This window comes from Melospiza georgiana, chromosome 3 (assembly GCF_028018845.1).
Source record: "Melospiza georgiana isolate bMelGeo1 chromosome 3, bMelGeo1.pri, whole genome shotgun sequence".
Taxonomy (NCBI): Eukaryota; Metazoa; Chordata; class Aves; order Passeriformes; family Passerellidae; genus Melospiza; species Melospiza georgiana.
Genome location: NC_080432.1, coordinates 35,218,112 through 35,236,594, shown reverse-complemented (window position 1 = coordinate 35,236,594; position 18,483 = coordinate 35,218,112). Strand labels below are relative to the sequence as shown.

Genomic DNA, 18,483 nt, shown 5'->3' with positions numbered 1-18,483 from the left:
TTATTGGATTAGATAAAAGTACAGCATTGAAAAAATATTATTTCTGATAGCAAAATGACTGGTTTGCCTTCTTGAGATTCCTCACTTGTGTGTGAGGAGTACCAGCTGTAATTAAGTAATGAAAATGTGTGCCAATAAGGGAGTCAAAATCAGGACTGGTGGTTCCAATATAGCTACATTTATAAGGTGGTTAATGTGTTGCCACACTAAAGCTTTGCATGTCCACTGTTGACAAACCTCTTACCTTATATCTGCATTGTTCTGGAGGTAGGACTTGCATCTGCTGAAACTTAGAAGGCCTCTGATTGCAGTATTAAAAAAACCCAGAGAAACAACAACACAAAAATGTTCTAATTGAAACCTTTTGCTTAGCTCGAAATCTGGTTTGCTTGAAAAAACATTCAACTTAATCGATTATGATGGCTCATGAGAAGGCAACCTGGTAAATCATTCAGAAATATTGTGGAATATTTAAAGCTGTGGTTAGTTGTATTAAGTTAATTGAGATATTTGACTGGTGCAACTGTGGAATCAACTGCTGAATGCATGCACTCTTCTTGTTTTTTTCCCTTCTGTTCTGCTTTAATCACTTTACATCAGTGTTGAGGTTTATTGTGATGGCTTAGTGAGTCTGACCAAAAATGACGTCAGGATATAAAAAAAATCTGTGTTAATATCTTTTCATCCTGATAACAAATCCAGTAGCAGTCAAGTGTAAATGTTATTGTTTACTTCTTTCATTGGTTTGATTTTCCTATTGGGTTCTCCGATTTTCTTGAATAGAAAGAATGGGATGGAAGAAGGATAGATACCTGAAGTAGATACCTGACTGAGAGATGACTACTTTCTGGAAAGGAGGCATCAGGAATAGCTGATCTTTATATTCCTAAAATGGAGTTTTTTTTCTAGATTACAAAAGGAACAAACTGTGGGGTTTTTTTTTTTGGTGTTATTACAAAAAAACATTTAAGATGGAGGCTAGCATTTACACCTGGTCCCCTCTTTACATACACAATTTAGGAGCTGTTTTCTAGTCCTGGATGCTCAATATAGTGTCCCTAAAAATCCCTTGCTTGTATTGGGATTTCTCTTCCCTGGTTTTCTCTTTTGCTGTTGTCTCTTCTCCGCACCTGCAGCTGCACCAGGCACAGTGTGCTGTTGAATGTTGGATAGTGCAAAACTGCTGTTCAGCATTTTTTTCTCTCTTACTGGCTCCCTGTGTAGGTCTGGATCTCAGAATGACTGAAGCAGTGCTTCCTTTGCCCTCCTTTGAGATTCTACTCAGTTTTTCTTTATGCACTGAGGTGTTGCTAGCCACAATGTGGGTTGGGGACAGATAATGACCTTTTTTATGCTTGTTACACTTGGCAGTTCAGACTGTATATTTTTGTTAAACAAATTTGCTGGAGTTAGTGGTCTGATGTGATTAACCCAGTGGATTTGTGGTGTGATGTAATATGAACAATGAACCTCACTAATGCTTCTCTCTGGTTTCTCTGCTTCAGATAATCGTTTGGAAGAGATACAGTGACTTTAAGAAACTGCACAAAGATCTTTGGCAAATTCATAAAAACCTATGCAGACACACAGAGCTCTTTCCACCTTTTGCCAAAGCAATAGTGTTTGGTAAGCATAATTTCTTCCTGACCTGCTGAAATTCTTTGATAACTCAATATCTATAAATACATCTTGTTTTGTAGCTGGATGAAAAATTTTCCTTGTGCTTTTCCTACTCGTAGGTGTGCTGGTATCATAACTTGATGCTTTTATTTATTTTTGTAATGTATAAGAGTTTATGTCCTTGCCTCCAAGTTAGACATAGTTGCTGAGATATTTATTGATGTATATGTTCTGTATCTTTACCACATGCATTCCCTGTTTTCAAGAGCATAAAGTCTGTATTACCTTTGTGAACAGCACTTGAACAGCAAAAAAAAACATTTTAAATATGAGCTATCTGATATTTAGTGATGAGCTGTATTAAAGTATTAAATGGTTGTTACAGAAAAAAAATATTATGGCAATTTGATTGCAATTGTCAGTTTTATCTAGCTAGGCTTTTGAGATCAGTTTTACATATTTCACCAAAATAATCTGCCAGAGAAACAAGTGACAAAAAGGAAATTAGCTCTTATAGGTCTTAACTTCATCCTGATGTGTATGTCCTCATGAATGAACTGTAGATGGACTTCCAGTGAAGTGGTGTGAGTGTACAGAATTCCACCTGCCACACTTTTTTTAGCAGTGTTGTGTTTATAAAATCACCTTTTTTTAGTGTATGTTCTTCATGTTCAGCACAAACTGAAGCTATGTTTTTGTGTACATATATATCACACAATGTCCACTGTGTTTTTAAGTGTTTTTCAACAATTTTTTAGTATGTTCAGCATGTTTGGTATCTTTTTTGCTCTGCATGCTCTGTGAGTGTTTCTGAGGCATTTCTTAAGTGTTGCTGACTGTTGCTATTCGTGTACATTTACCACCTGCTTTTGAAACCTTTTTCCCAAAAAATTTAAAGTTGTATTTTGAAAGTGTCTAAAAAGTGTTTGATATTTATTTACACATTTGGTTTGGTTTTGCATGAGCTTTTTGGTTTCTAATGTGCTTTTGGGCTTAAAGGTTTCCAGTGTGGACTATTTTTAGGTGTGGTTTTGCTCCCTCGGGCATGGCTAAGATGTTATTTCTGTCCAGGATTTCTTTAGTGGGTTCTTTTTGCATATATACACACACAGTATGATTTTTCAGTGTGTTATTTTATGAGTTATCCAGTGGAATTTTTTCAGTGTATCCAGTATATTTGCTGGGCCTTTTTAGCATGAATTTGCCATGTGCAATTTACAATTAGGCATTTTAATGGTTTTTAATCTTTGAACATATTTGGTGGTTTTTTTGGCTTGCATCCACCAGAACCTTTTTGGTGAGGTTTTCAGTTTCTGAGGTGTATTTTGGGTTTATTAAATCCTTTTCAGAACCTAAGGCGTTTTGGGCATATTAAATCCTTTTTATGGTGTTTACAAGTTGGTTTAGTTTGGTGTTTTTTTCCTTTGTTTTGTTTTTTAATTAGCATTCATTTGTGTACATGGTTTCTCTGTGCACCTTGTATGGGGTTTAGTGTCCAGGATGTTTGGTATTTTTTAAAATGCATCTGCCATATACTCTTGTTTCTGGTCTGGGATTTCTGTGTGTTTTTTGGGGTGGATTTTGGTTCTTACAGTGTTGTCCCAGTATGTTTGGCATTATTGCAGTGGTATTTCAGGTGTCCAGTATGTTTGGAATCTTTTGGCGTGAATTTCCAACGTGCTCTTTTTCTGCTAAGTTTTTGCACTTTAAAAAAATAGTCTTATGTTTCTTAGGCATTGCTGCAGCGTTGCTTTCCATTGCCATGTGTTTTGGATATGTTTTGGTGTTTTTTTAAACATACAGCACACTTCAGCATGGATTTGCCTTTTTTTTTCTTTTGCATTCTGCTACCACATCCTTTTTTCCCCCCTCCCATATTTTTAGCATTTTTAGTGTTGAGCTTGTTTGGCATTTTTTTTACCATACCTCTAGGGCATGCTTTATGTGTATTTGCAGTTCCCATGTGTTGTGTCTGGCTTTTGTGTTTATTGCCATATATGTTTTTTGCATGGTTTGGATGTATTGTGCACGTTTCAGCACCCAGACAGTATTTGGTGTTTTTTTGGTGCACATCTAGTGCTGCTTTTTGCAGGTTTTCTTTGTGTGGCATTTTTTAGCAGTGTTGGGCAGTCATCTAGAGGCTATTTTCCCAAATTTTCTGTGTGGCTTAGATTGGTATGTTTTAGCATCCAGTATGTTTCACATTTGTTGGCCTGCATCTATGAAGCTGAATTCTGATGTAGATTTTGTGCCTCTCTGCTAGGTGAAGTTCCTGGTTTAAATTGTATTTCACATAGCCAAATTGTATCCAAGTTTCATGTAATTTTATTTTTGCTTATTTAAGAAGTTGGATGTGGGGTAAGTTTTGGTGCTATGTCAGAGCGTGGGCAATAATTGTTAAATAAAAGATATAGTATTAGTTTCATTCTGAGATTATTTTAAGTCTGATTTACCAAGTAGAGTTCTCACTGGACAAATTATTTACAAAGCTAGTATTTGCAGAGCATAATTTAACTTCAGGTAGAAGATATGATAGCTATTCATAGGGGAGAATAGGGGAGGGGTAAAACAAAATCAGGGTGGAAGAGAGTATAGGTGTCCTTAATAATGTCTTAAATAATTTAAAATTGCTATAAATGCAAATTAATTGTTTTTACACTAGCTCTGTAAGCAAGGGAAGAATTGAGTGAAATCCCTTCTGAAAAACATCCTTCTTCTATTGTATTTAGTGAACAAAAGTGACAGAAATGTACTTTTGAGAGAAGGAAATACACAGAAACATTCAATGCTGTTATTTATTGAAAAGTGATTTGAAATTAAAACTAAATGAAAACAAACCCCCCTACATTTAGATGAAGCTGAGACACAGAAGAATACAGAAAAGTGGAGTAATGTAAAAGCAAATTTTAAATGATTGGTACATATCTGAGAGGAACAGCCCTATTTGACTCTCTGATTTAAGAATTATTTTTGTATTTACAATATAAAATTTTATTGTGCATCCTTCCCTTGCAATTCTGCACATAGTAGCTGCCATATGATTTATTTTTATTTAAAATAAAAATCCTAAGGGTTTTTTTGTACTAGAGGAAAAATACAATCTTTATAGATAACAAGGTTTTGAAAAACTCGTTTTCAGTCTCATTCTGTTAGGGATGACCTGCAAGGTCCATCTCTCTCAAGATCTTTTGTTTCCATGCTGCTTTGATGGACAATTTCTGTAGTATTGCTTCCCTGTGGCAATGTTACAATTGTTGCAGCTTTTAGACTAGTTTCTAATTAAACTTGTGAGTAGAATTGTTGGCAACTGGTGGGGGGTTTTTCTGTAATTTTTTTTTTGGTCCCTTTTTTGTTTTGTTTTGATTGGTTGGGGTTTTTTGGATGCCTGTGCTTTAAATAATGTATGTACCTGTTGTTTGCAGAGGGTGCAGTTTGCAAAATGTGCATTGGTGGCTCTGACAGTTGAATTTAGTTGTAGTAGAATTATTAAAGCTGAGGAGCATCTCCAGTTCAGCATTGAGAGTTTCAGGAGATGGTGTGGAGAACTGAGATGTATTTAAAAACAAATGTGTCATGCTGTGCTTCCATACTGCATGCAACTAAGGACTTGCCACAAAGTGTGTGTGTTTTTATGTTGTTGTAGTAGAGCTGCTTGTATCAAAGCAGAAAAATCCTATGGATGGGAGAAAGAAATCATATGACTTTCTCTGTACTTCACTTGAACATTTTCCACTTGTTTTATAGGAAAAACCTCAGTGAACTTGATCATGGAAATCTAAAATGTTCTAACATAACCTGCTAAAATTATGATACCTCTATCTGGGACATGATTACTGTCCTATCCTAGTATGCATTAGCACAATGTTTTCCAGTACTTTCAAGCTACTTCTTTTTTGTTGTTGTTGGACATTGGTAGTAATTCCATATGTTGACCATACATGGCATTTTACCAAAATATGGGTAAATCTGTATGTATTGTATCTAGCAATTGCAGAAATGTACTCTAGTATAAAAAAATGCTACACCCCCCAACCCACCAAAAAGGAAACAGAAACTCCCCAGATATTGATAACTTGCTAGCAGTGAGTCAGAAAGATGATTTCCATTATAAAGCTCACATAAGGGTGCTCTGTGTATTTGAAGACACTGAATGAGGTAATGTGTTTATGAATTTGGTGCCATGTACAGTAGGAAGTCTTGTGAGAAGTTGATTGAAACATAAACACACACTTTGCTGGGTGTTTAGTTGTTCAGGTCTGCTCCACAAAATTAATTGTGGATTCTTTTAACAGGAACTTACATTTAGTTTTTATGTAAATAGGAAATGTTGAATGGATCATTGCTGGAGGAGTAAGAACTGTGTTATACGCTGAAGTTGTAGTTGACACTTCTTAAAAATATCAGAAAAATGTGATCCCTATAATGAAGTGTGTGTATGTCTGAGAATTGTAAAGACTAGCAGAAAGAATGTTGATTTAGATGCAGAATGACATCCTGATAGAAACATTGGAAGGGTCAGCTGGCTGTGTAAGCACCTTTGAGCATTTCCTTGAGAAGAGTGACAATGAAAGTGTTGAGCAATTCAACATTGCTTGAAAGTACAAAAAAAGGAAAAGGAGGAAGGAGGTGGGCAGGGCTGCCTGGGAGTTAAACTGCCAGCAAGATGCCAGGAGGTCTGTGAACTGAACCAGTACTGAATAATGTTCTTCCTTCCCCTAAAGCCCTCTAGTTCTAGAAGCAGTTTTCCTGATGCTATCATGATGCTAATGGACTGGAAAATGCGACAGTGACTAATGTTTCAGCAGCTCTGTTCTAACATGTATTTCTGTTTTTTTAGCTCAGTGTCCTAAGAAGCTAAGGCTTGTGTAATTGTGCCTTTAGAAAGTCAAACCCCTTACTGATGTGGCTAATATCAGCTAAATTTGAGAGTGAAGAGGTTGCAAATGTAGTTATACCTCTGCAAAGTCTGTGAAATGGCAGCTGAGTAAGGAGAGAGCATGTGTTTTGGTGCTGCTGAGGGCCAGGCAGGCTCAGCTCATACCGGTGAGGTTTGCAGCTGCCTGGCAGTCAGTGAATGCACACTGGCCAGCCTGACAGGGCTGGTCCTGATGTGCCCTATCTGGTACCCAGTGGAGATACTGAGAAGATGTAAATAAGCAAACTTTGTTTTTATTGAGCTTGATTAAATGAAACAGGGAGAGATTCTTGAGAAACGAGGAAAAATATCTTACAGAATTTTTTTCTTGCAAAAGTTTTCTGGTTTTGGTATTGTTAGGTGTTTACTTCTTCACCATTGATTTCCTACTGCATTGTAACAGCGTTTGTGTGAATTTGTAGATTCATTTAGCTGGCTCATGCTGCTGTGCTTTGCTGAGGGAAGTTGTTTTCTTTCCATGACGTCTCGTTTTGCATGTAATGAGCCAAGAGCCCTAATGCACCCCCAGTGCTGCTCTGAAGACTTAGGAAGTTTGTGAGCAGTTTAATGGGGCCTGATTTCAATGTTCCCACTCACTGTGGTAGCATTGCTTTTGCCTTCTTTCTGGTTGCTTGTTGCTCACTCTTTTGTGCAGCTGCTCCTGTTTGTACAGCTGAAACGGCAGGGTGGGCAAGGCACGGAACCAGTCCAGCTGAAAATTAGCCCAATGATGTCTTTTCTTTTCTTTCATGGGAAAAATAAGCCCTAAAAGCTTTGTTTGTGATCTTGTGAGTATGTGTGTGTCTTTTTAGTTTTATTTTCTTTTTTCTGATACCGCATGGGCAGGAGCTATTTACTTGAAGAATTTCTGGAAAGAATCCTGCTTTGATACTTTCTTCTGGGATTATTTTTTTGCTTGCTCTAAGTATAAATGAATTTTGCTTTTGTATTCAATGTTTCTTTTGTCCTCTTCAAAGGTTAATGCCACAGAGCTGTCACAGGTGGTTCTTATTTTTCTAGTCATGCTGTTACAGCAGTACTGTTTCTTGAACTTGTCTTCCCAGTCCTTTTTTTCCCCTCTGTATAGCTGTTGCAATATCTGTTCTATTCTCCTCCAATTATTACTGTTAACCTCTACCCTTTTTCTTTTGTAAACTTGTAACTATTTCAACAACAAAGTGATGTTGATATAAAAAGCTAAAATAAGTTGTGTGCAATTGTGAAGGATGTGAATTTAAGGTAGCAACCCAAGGGTTTTCTCCTGAGAAGCAAATCTCTTCAGGTGAACTGTGGGATTGTTTTTAAGTATGTTTTTTCTAATTGGAATGTTTTGGGTGCTGAGTAGAGAAAAAGGAATGATCATACATTTTAGTAAATGAGCTGCTTCCCGCTCTGTTTACCTCTTGAATCCAGAAGGAGATGAGACCCTGTCTGCATGGAGTTACTTCAGAGGAAAGCTTCAGTGTCTGGTAGCAGGGCTTCACCATCTCCCCTACACTTTGTCTCCTCCATAAATGGCACCTTGGAATTGAAGATCTGTTTGGGGGCTTTTAGCAATACTTTGTTTACTACCCGCTCATATTGTGCGTTGTTCTTGAGAATATGTGAAGATTGCTCAGCTCCTTACAGGATTTGGGCCATAATCAAGGCTGACACTGACTGGCATATTGTCAAATTGTGCATGTATCATTTATTGTCAGATAACACTGGACATCCGTTAGTGTCTCTTGGCTAATCAAGAGTGTTGCCTCACATATTCTTACGATGAGAGGGCGAAGGATTCTTGTCGTAGCTGCCAGCTTTCATCATCCGAGCGGATTGCAGAAGATGGGACTCTAGGGACAATTGAGAATAGGAAGTTTGAAGATTTGCTATGTTCTCCTGAAGCGTTGGAGTGACTTTCATAGACTCAGGGCATTGTCTCCAGAAGGTTGCTTTTGTCTCGTTTGTTTTCTTTCGTTGTAGTTGTTATTGCAAAATAAATGTGTGGTTATTTCTAAACTGTCAATCTGTGTGTCTGTTCCAGGGCGATTTGATGAAACTGTGATTGAAGAAAGAAGGCAATGTGCTGAAGATCTCTTGCAGTTTTCTGCCAATATCCCTGCTCTCTATAACAGCAAACAGCTGGAAGAGTTTTTTAAGGTTGGTTAGTATTTGCAGAAGTATTTGCTTCTTACCGACATGACTGAAGTGCAGTGCTGATTCTGCTTTATTTTATAAACCACGGAATGGCAGTGAGCTGCTCTGACATGCTTTGGGATGGGACTGGGGCTTTTCCGCTCACTCTGGAATTGTGGCTTTAAAAAAAACCCCATGCCACACCTCTACAAGGTGGAAAGTTTTACAGGAACTTCAGGTGAAGAGATTTAATTTTTTTTTTTTATTGAATGATGAGCAGAACTTGTGATGATAAATTCCAGTGGGAAGTAATAAAAATATTGTCACTGTTCCTATATTTTCAGTAGATGTTTATAGTTTCAAACCAAAGGAGTGAAGACTGTTTACACTGTTTCCTTATGGTCTTTGTGGACTCAGGTCCACAGCAACAAATTTGTCTTGTAACTAGTCCAATCTGCTGCTTGTACAGTGCTGTGAGAACCAGTCCCCATAACAAATTTTAGGACAGTACATTGATATGGACTTGCTCTTTATTACAGCTGAAGCAGTTTCTGTTCAATAGTTCCTTCAAACCTCTTTATTTTCAGTAGCTTAGCCTAATGTACTGCAAACTCATAAGCATAAATTTACATGGACCCATGATAGTAACTCTCTGGAATTAAGGAAATGTTCATCTGGCTGAGATGGGACTTAAACATATGAATGTGTTTAGTATATTTAAATGATATCTATATGCTAGAGCAAAGTTTTATCAAAGCTTAAGATTCTTCACTTGTTTTCGTGATGAAGTTATTGCAGTGTTCTTTAAAATACTTAAAATAATATTTTTTAAGCTTTGGTGTCAATAAATGACTGGGAGACCAAGTTTAGACTATTTTACTTTTTGGTTTATTTGCATTTACATTTTTTCAGTTCTTTGGAAATACTTCTGTGGTTTTGGGTAGTTTTTCAGACCTCTCTTTCCTTCCTTTGCTTAATGAAAGTGTTAGTTTTAGTCTCCCAATGGATCTTTTCTGGCTTTGCAGGGAAATGAATAAAACTAGAAAACCAGTGTTTTTTTAGGACAAACTATGTCTTCAAGGGGGGTTATGCAAATGCAATAATTTAGGCTCATTTGTTAGCTGATGTCATGTCATGCTTTCCTGTAAGAGAGCCTTAGGTTTGGTCTGTCACCAGCTCAGCCTGTGTGCTTTTAGCTCTACCCATGGGTAGTTTTGTTCCTTTTCAGATTTTTGTGGCTGTAGAGAGAGAGACTTGGACAATGAATTCTTAGAAACATCTGAAGGGAGTCTTCTGATCATCTATGTGCTATAAACTCCAGAAGAACGAGCTGGCTTGTGTGAAAATGTGCTGGGCTGGTTCAAGACAGATTAGCAGTGCCTGTTTGTAATACGATTTTGAAAATGGTGCACTTTTTGTTAAAGTGGCATGGAAAGTGTGCACCTGTATGTGAAGCAGAAATTTAAGAAAATACTGAAATATTTAGGTGGTTTCTAATGCTATTGTTACTTCTCTTAGCTTTGATTACTTTCAGGCTTGGAGAGGAATGTCCTCCTTGTATCTTTGTAAAGTCTCAGCTGTGACTGAACTCAAGATAGTGAGTCATGGGTGGGACATTAGTCTGATGGACAGTCCTGTGCTTGGGAGCACCACTGAAGGGCACAGACTATATGTGACACAATAGATCAGGAGCATTGTTATTCTCTCCCTGTTAGACTTGGGTGTGCAGGTCTGTGTGGTTCAAAATTCTGACACTGCAGTGGGCTAAATATTTAGATCTCTAGTCAGTCTGTGGCAACCAAACATAGCTTAACTGAAAGTTCTTGTTTAATTTTGCAGACTTATATGGTTTAATTCAATTCATTAACTCTAAAGTAATGGAGCACTCACTGATAAGATAAAAAAATATCATTTTGGCTATCACTTCTGTACAATGAGAATTTCCATAGAGCACAGCAGCTGAGTAATTCCTTTGCCTCTTTTTTTTTCAGGGTGGAGAGGTGCATGATGGCTCTGAGTTGATTGGTCCTGTTGAGCCTCTGTCTGACTCTCTGACTGACAACCTGTCTGACTGCAGCTCTGAAGGTTTGCTCTCTTTTCCCACATAACCTCATAGCGTGATCTGTTTTAAAGCAGCTCATAAATGGCAAGTGGCAGATTTCTTCATGGAGCATTGGCCTCCAGTTTCTGTTTGCTTGTTGTGGCAAAAATGCTGAGCTGGGATTGGCAAGAGAGAAATTGGGCTCAGCAGAGCTGTCTGCACCTCTGGAAGTTTTATTCTAAAGGTGTACATGCTGACTTGGATACCACGTGTAGAGTAATTTTAGTGGCACTTTTAGGGGCAGTTCACTCGCACTAAAAAATAGTAGAGCTGTAAGGAAGGGTCAGTCAGCCCAAATAAATACAGTACTGGAGCTTCTTGCCTGCCTCTAGGCTGAGTCAGTGAAGCATTTCTGTGTACCATGCAATCTTTTAGATATTTATGTATTTCTGAGTTATTCTTGGTCCTTGTGATTTCCATGAAATTCTTCTTCAACTCTTAAGTTTTCCTTTGGAATTGCTTAGCACTCATGTATAAATCCACATTATTATACAAACACTTCTTAAGCTTACTTAGGAGGGGATCTGATCATTCTGGCATAGAATTTGCTTTGATAAAGCAATCCTTGCAGGACAAAACATGGGTTTTGTCTTCTGACAGTGGTTGGTTAATTTTTTCACTTGAGGTTGTATGACTTGCACTGGGATCTCTGTGTAAATAACTTTGGACTTAGTTGTACAATATATTCTACATAGGAAGTGAGTTTTGCATTTTATTTTGTAGTACCTTCTAAGATGTTAATGAACTAATGTCCCCACAATATTTTGTTCTGTGAAGGGAAAAGTATAGAAGTTGTTGTTTATATATAAAACCATTTAGGTTTATGTTTATAAAAAACCCCATGTTTATATATAAACATATATGTTTATATGTAATTGTTTAGTTGAAGAGGGCAGTTATGATAAATAGCACTAACTAGTGTTAAAGGGTTTTAATGATTTCTGTGAAATTTAACATTTCAGATTCTGACAATGCACTCACTTTACACTGTGCCCTATAAAATAGACTGCTTCTAAAAGTGCTTAATGTGAACATTTCTATTCATTATTCACAAGGGCCTCATTTTTAGCAGAAGAAAACCACTTCATTTATGTCAGATAAAATACTGAAAAGAAAAAAAATGCTGTAAAGTAGAAAAATTCTTTGATACCCTTCTGAATCGGCTGGAGGGCTTTTACGGGATCCTTGGAACAACTATGAGCACAGGAGTTGGATGTGCTGAATGTGAATTTTGTGGAGTTACATTTTCTAAAAACCTATGTGTCTTCCAGCTCACATTGTCTTATGCTTGAAAGCAGATTTTGGTGGGCAGGAGGCTGTGGACAGAAGGAACGTCTGTGTTTAAAACCTCTAGATGGCAGTGGCAACACTCGGCCCTGAGTCCTCTCCCTGACTCTCCTCACAGCTCCTGCCTGCAGCTGATTTTTCCCAGTCTGATTATGGCAATTAACTGTGCCTTGTTCACTCTGTCACCTTCTGTGGGCATGCAAGGGCCTCCAGGTGGGCACTGCTCCTTCAAGCTGTGGTGCTGAGAAGTAGCAAATCCATCCCTTAACAGGTGCTGCTGTTTGCTTTTGAGGGTGGGTTGTGTTTTCTCACTTTTATCTGTTCTTTCCAGACAAAGTTCATTTTGCAGAAGGTGTGCACATTAATGGTGGAAGATGCAAATTGACAGTAGTAGGAATGTTTTTGTACCAAAATAAGCAACAATTATCTTGCTTGTTAAAGGAGGTTGGCAGTTCATGCTTTTGTAGGAATCTGCTTTTCAAGAGGCCAGGTTACCCAGGCTTTCCACCAGTTTTTGGAAACTGTGTTTACTTTTCAGATACCTTTTTCAGACTAGTACAGAGATTTGTGTTCAATTTCAGCATCATTATTCTCATCTTATATTCCAGATAAACAGTCACTTTGTCTTCTCTGAGTACACTGGATGATGTTCAGATGTCCCACTTGCTCATCATAAATCTTTCTATATTAATTAACTTACCAGATTCTTTAGAGAACTTCATCAGGAAGTATATATTTTTTTTCATTCTCTTTTTTCCTCTCTCCTGTTTTACCATGTACACATTATCTTTCTAGAAATAATCCTGTGCACCTGAGATGCTTTCTACCCCATAAGCTGACTGGAAACCCCATGACTATAGTTGTGTGGTGCCAGCTCTGGACTCTAAACCTGACCTAAAGAAAAGTTTATTAGCTCAGGCTCTGTGCCATGCTAGCTGTGTTCATAGAGCTTTTGGTCCACTTGGCTACCAGACAAGAGCAAATGTGGTTTTGTTTGGCCTGTAGGGAAGGGAACTTGAGTCTCTGTGAAATCTGCTGTGTGGATGGGCTCTGATTCATCTCATCTGGATGACCAGAACACCCTTCCAACCCCCCAGCTTTTCCTTTCATGGTTTCTCTCTGCACTCTTTGTCCATCAGTCAGATCTGCTTTCATCACCTGGTACCTCTAAATGATGTTTAATAAATGCTCAGTTCTCCACCCCTAAATTTGATATTGCTGCCCCTAAATTGAGCAGGTGAATGGCCCATTAGTATTATGCTAGTTAATGAATCTTCTGCCCTCCTCCAGCTTTTCTGTTGTGAGTTTTTCTTTTCTTGCAGGACTGGAGGCTACACAGTTTTCTTCTCTGCCTGTACACTTCCCTTTATGGCCCTTCCATTAGAAGATCAGGAACATTGTCTCCTGTGTACCCTGTCCCTTCCTCTCAAGTAGTATAGTGTCCTAAGTATCACTGTCCCTTGCTTTTCAGACAAAGAGTGGCTGGTAATTTGTTGTCCTTCATGTCTTTTTCCTCTCACTCATGTTAAGGACCTGCTGGCTTTTGGAGAAGCAGTATTTCTGCAGTGCCTTCTTACTCCTCTTCCATAAATTGTAAACTCCTGTAACTTTACAGCTGCAAAATGTAAAAGAAAGTTGGAGTTAGTTGCTTTTGAGTCAGCTTCTAGCTGCTGCCATATACTTTTTGAAAATAAGTCGGAATATGTTACTTGGAAATGTGGTTAAACTCATCACTCTGACAATAATATATAGGAGAAAGCAGACAGCAGGTTTGAGCTCAGAATTTACTTTATCTGTGCATGCAAACAGCTAAATATCTTGACCTTGTTGCCTGTTTTATTGCCTCAGTGGGTACATGTGCCAAGGTGATAAAACAAACTGCTACTTGATATCCAGGTGCCACTGCCAAATTTGTGGCTTGCTCCATATGTCTCATGCAGAGTACTGTTCTGGAATGACGTTTTTGAGACTGAAAGCTGGCTTTTTTTTTTTCCCTTGTGTGTAGGTCCCAGCTTTGAAAACTTTCCTGTTTTACATCTCCTTAGCTGTAAATCGTCAGAGCAGTGAGAGATAGGGACTATAGTCTTGCTGTTGTTGAAATGAGGTGGTGTGTGAGGTTCAAATAATCCCCTGTTCAAGCAAGAACCTGTGTTTTATTTTTTAAATCTTGGAAGCAGTGAGAAATGGCAAACCTAATACCTATTTTTAATGGTGTGGTAGCAAATGGATATCTCTGATAGCCAGTCAAAGAGCAGTTTCATATTATATACTTTTACTTATAGGAGGGTCATGTATTTTCATTCTGATGGGAAAGGAACTTGTAATCTGTTGTACACATGGGTGTCAGAAACATTTTTGTCCTTCTTTTCAGTTCGAAAGGATTTAAGTGGGCTTGATGATGTGACACTTACAAGCCAGTCGGAATGTGGAGGTGAGATCTAGAAGTTGTCTCCATTACATTTATGGAAATTAAATCATTAGAAAACCCTAATTGAATGAATGCCTTTTATGGATGATAATCCTTACAGAATGAAATGGTATATATGTAAAATAGCATTGTTGCCATTTATTCCCAAATAACCATGTGAAAAGTACCTGTGGTTTAGATACTGAAGGTCATTTTGCAGTATGGGTGTAGTGACTTATGGCAAATGTAAAATAAAATGTGTTAGCTCAGATCTGAGTGATGAAAGAGGTGCTAAGTAATTTATTTTACCATGTGTTAGCAATGAAGGAAGATTATATGTATTAAATGTGAGCTGAGTGCTGCATGATGCATAAGCTGACAGTAACTCTGTGTTAATTCAAACTCCTAATTTACTGTTTTGAGGATGCTTCATCTTGCTGATTATAAACAGTATGTTGGGATTTCTTGCAACAGTAATTTGGCTCCTGTCACACAGGTTTAGTTTTGTAATTTCCTGGAGCCCAATGGTGAGCTGCTTTGGAAGTTTAAGTTGGGTGTTAGATGTTGGTGTCTTCATTCCCAGTACTGAAATGAAGACTGGTTGTTCTGCAGAGTTTGTCATTAATTTTTAAAATTATGTTTCTATAGGTACAAAAATATTTTTAGAGGCAGCATTGCAATCAGGGAGTTTCTGTGGGTATTCTGAGGAAACTGCATAAGTGAAAAGAGCTAAATCTTTGCATGGGCTAAGGAATTTTGAAGGCTTCTAAGGTATGTGAGCAATCCAGAGTAATGGATGCCTTTCTGACTTCCAGGCTTCTCCAGTGACAGTGACCTGATCTCTCTGACAGTGGATGTAGATTCTCTTGCCGAGGTAGATGATGGAATGGCATCCAACCAAAGTTCTCCCAGTAGAGCTGCGGGCCTTTGTGTCACTTCTGAACCCCCAGTCCAAAGCACGCTGGCATCTGAGCAGGAGTGGAGCAAACCTGAAGGAGAAAAGGAAAGCCGTGGTTTGTTTACTGGAAGCTTAAAATCCAAGCCAGGAAAACAAGATTACTTGGAGAAAGCAGGCGAGTTAATAAAACTGGCCTTGAAGAAGGAGGAAGAGGAAGATTATGAAACTGCCTTAAGCTTTTATAGAAAGGGGGTTGATCTGCTTCTGGAAGGTGTTCAAGGTATGGATCTTCTCATGCTGTTTGTCTTCTCCTTGGTTATGTTTGTTTATGACATTTCCATGGCTAACATCAGCTTACTGCATTGTAGAGAAGTGATCTGAAATGCAGAGTTACACGTGCCTGGCTTTCATGGGCTTGATAGCTGTGTGCGTGTGAGAGAGAGAGAGAGAAACTTTTCTCTCTAAGACTGAATGATAATTTAGGGTCTCATCTTCCAAGTGCCCAGTATCTCCTCTGTTAGAATTGCAGCACAACCTTCAACTTGCAGGTAAGTAGCAAAGTGCTCCACTTTTGCCTCTTTCCTTTTTATTGCCTAGCCATTAATTAATATGTGGCACTTGCAGCACTGTTGAAACATTATTTAATTTACATGGTTAAGTGAGGATTAATTATCCCCATTTTACGCTTGGGAAGAGGCAGACTCAGGTTAACTTCCCAATCACAAAAGGATTAGAATTGCTCTTGTCTCACAGCCTCTTGCTTCTTCCATTAAACTATTCTCCTTTTCTAGCTAAAGGATGCATAGAAACTTAAATGCTTGCATTGCTGGAGGAGAACAGGGTTTTTTTTACCTTTTCAAAAGACTTTGGTCTGTCAATATATGTCTGCAAAAGCTGTTGTTAATAGACTGGATGCAACTACATGCAAACTTCTGCCTCCTTGCACCTTGTCAGTAAGGGAGAAAATTTTTTCCTTTCTCTCTCTTGAGAATCTCAAGTGATAACCTCAAGTAATCTGTGTTTTGTCCAGCAGTGGCTTAAAACTATAAACTACAGGGAAAGATTTGTTCTTTCCTGGAGTGAATTCAGGGTCTGTGTATTGTGCTTCTGTCCCACACAGATCAAATGAGTGAGATTAGAATTGTGCCTTTGTTTGACAGTGTACAGCACAGGTGCATTCTGCTCTTCCAGATCTGGACTTAGACATGAATGTACCAAACACACACAAGCAAGAAGCCTTTGCTGCATCCCAGTGGGATGCACAGCGGTGGTCCAGACCTTCTGAACAGTTCTAGCAATGGAAATTACCTGCTGAGCTGATTTAATGGGGCCTGGCAAAAAATAATGGGTAGGTTACTGATGAGAACTAGAGGTGTGAGCCAAGATATGTGCATAGCCTTTGCTTCAAGTGTCTTATACTTTTTGGCAAAAGTAAATCCACCTCTTTTCAAGTCTCAGTGATGTCAGTAGGGTTGCTGCTTTGCTGCTTGTTGTGGCTTTTCAATAGCATCCTTCCTTTCCTTGCCTGTGTTGTCAAAATGTTTTTCATTCTTAGTGTTGAATATGCTGGCAGTCTTCTTTTGGAGAGCCCAGCTATTCTTTCTTTGCAAGTACACTTTTTCATAGACCTGTGGGCCATTCAGTTGTGATCTTCTGAAGGATATCCTATTTTGTCATAAACACTCTGTCTGCCAGCCATGATGCAAGGCTGCCATGATGCTGTTTTGAACTGACATTTCAAACTTCAACTTCAAAAGCTTTCTTTATTAAACAGTTTCAAACTGTTAGGGCATGAAAACAAGTCAGTCTATTGCCATCAGTTTTGCTGTGGTAATTACCGTCTATACTTGAGTTGTGGCAGTGGTTAAACATGTTGGCTTTGAATTCATGGTAATTGTTAGGGTAATACATTTGCTTTAAAGTTATGAAAGACTTTTTGCATGTAAGTGACTTGCTCATGCATATGAACTTGTAAAACCAGAGTAGGTTGAACTTTTTATTTATATTTACCAAAATTTCTGCCAAGGATTTTTTCTTCTTTGCTGTTGACTAGGCTGTCTTCCAGCTGCCTCAGAAAACTGTTAATCCATTTCTATCGCCCACTTATCCTTGCTTTTCAGACTAGGAAGAAATTCAAGGAATCTTAGAAAATTGTGATATTTTGCTTGATTTTCTTTATGCCACTCAGTGCAGTGGGAGTTACTAATAAATTTTTAGTGATGGTTACTTGTGTGGTGTGTCAGCGTTCCTGAAGGATGAAGAAACATGTAACCAGCACCGGCACTTTTTTCTTTTCAGTCCCTGACATTGTATCTGTATTGCACACAAGAGGGAGTAATAGGAATGAGTTGCGTTTTAGGTGGCATCTTATCCCTTGGGATAATTGTACACAGGGTGGTTCCTAGCAGTCAGCTATTTCTTCATTTCTCTATGTTCCCCTGCATGGCTGTGAAGGAATATTACTTCTCTTCTGGGCATTCACACTAGATTTGGGTAGATCCAGCTAATTTTGTCCCATTCTCCTTGAAGCTTATGAAGTCTGGCAGAGAGACACTGTTGCCCTCTTCATGATGGCAGGGCTGGTCCGAACGTCTTCTTAAAAATGTGCCATCTCCTGATCTATGAGGGCAGTAAAAAACTCAAAAAAACCCCAAACAAAACTTTCTAATCTAGCTGCTTTGTGAAGGCAGTGTGTTTAGCATAAATATGTGAACATTTAATGTATATTTCAGTAAAAACCCACAAAGCTTCTACTTAATTACTTGTTATTTAAACACCCCTAGTTATGTATTTCACACGGGTAATCACATACTCCTTTCAAAGATAAGGATGGTGCAATTATTACAAAATGCTTCTGGTCATCTGCCACTGATTATTTTGCACCTCTTCAATGTAAATAAGACTTTGTAACAGCTGAGAGTGAAACACAGTGTTCATCCATCCTTACCCACCTGTGCAGTGCCGCTGTCTCTGTGCACAGCCTCTGCAGAACGGGCTGCAGGTGGCTTTTTCCCTGGAAATGCAGTGACACGGGAATACATACAGACCGTGGCCACGAGGTGGCGGCAAGGAAATAGAAATTGCCACCCGAGACCTGGAATCGGGCGGTTGTAGCAGCGCCCGGACATGGAAGGAAT

The 18,483-nt window shown here is 38.5% G+C and overlaps 1 protein-coding gene across 1 annotated transcript in view; it reads left to right on the top strand.

The window, feature by feature from the left end:
* RPS6KC1 (ribosomal protein S6 kinase C1) overlaps positions 1-18,483 on the top strand; it is an 85,267-nt gene that overhangs the window by 7,500 nt on the left and 59,284 nt on the right. The window contains exons 3-7 of the mRNA XM_058021093.1: positions 1,506-1,626; positions 8,562-8,677; positions 10,645-10,738; positions 14,413-14,472; positions 15,264-15,626. Coding sequence (XP_057877076.1) covers positions 1,506-1,626; positions 8,562-8,677; positions 10,645-10,738; positions 14,413-14,472; positions 15,264-15,626 — 754 coding nt within the window. The remainder of the gene's footprint in view (positions 1-1,505; positions 1,627-8,561; positions 8,678-10,644; positions 10,739-14,412; positions 14,473-15,263; positions 15,627-18,483) is intronic.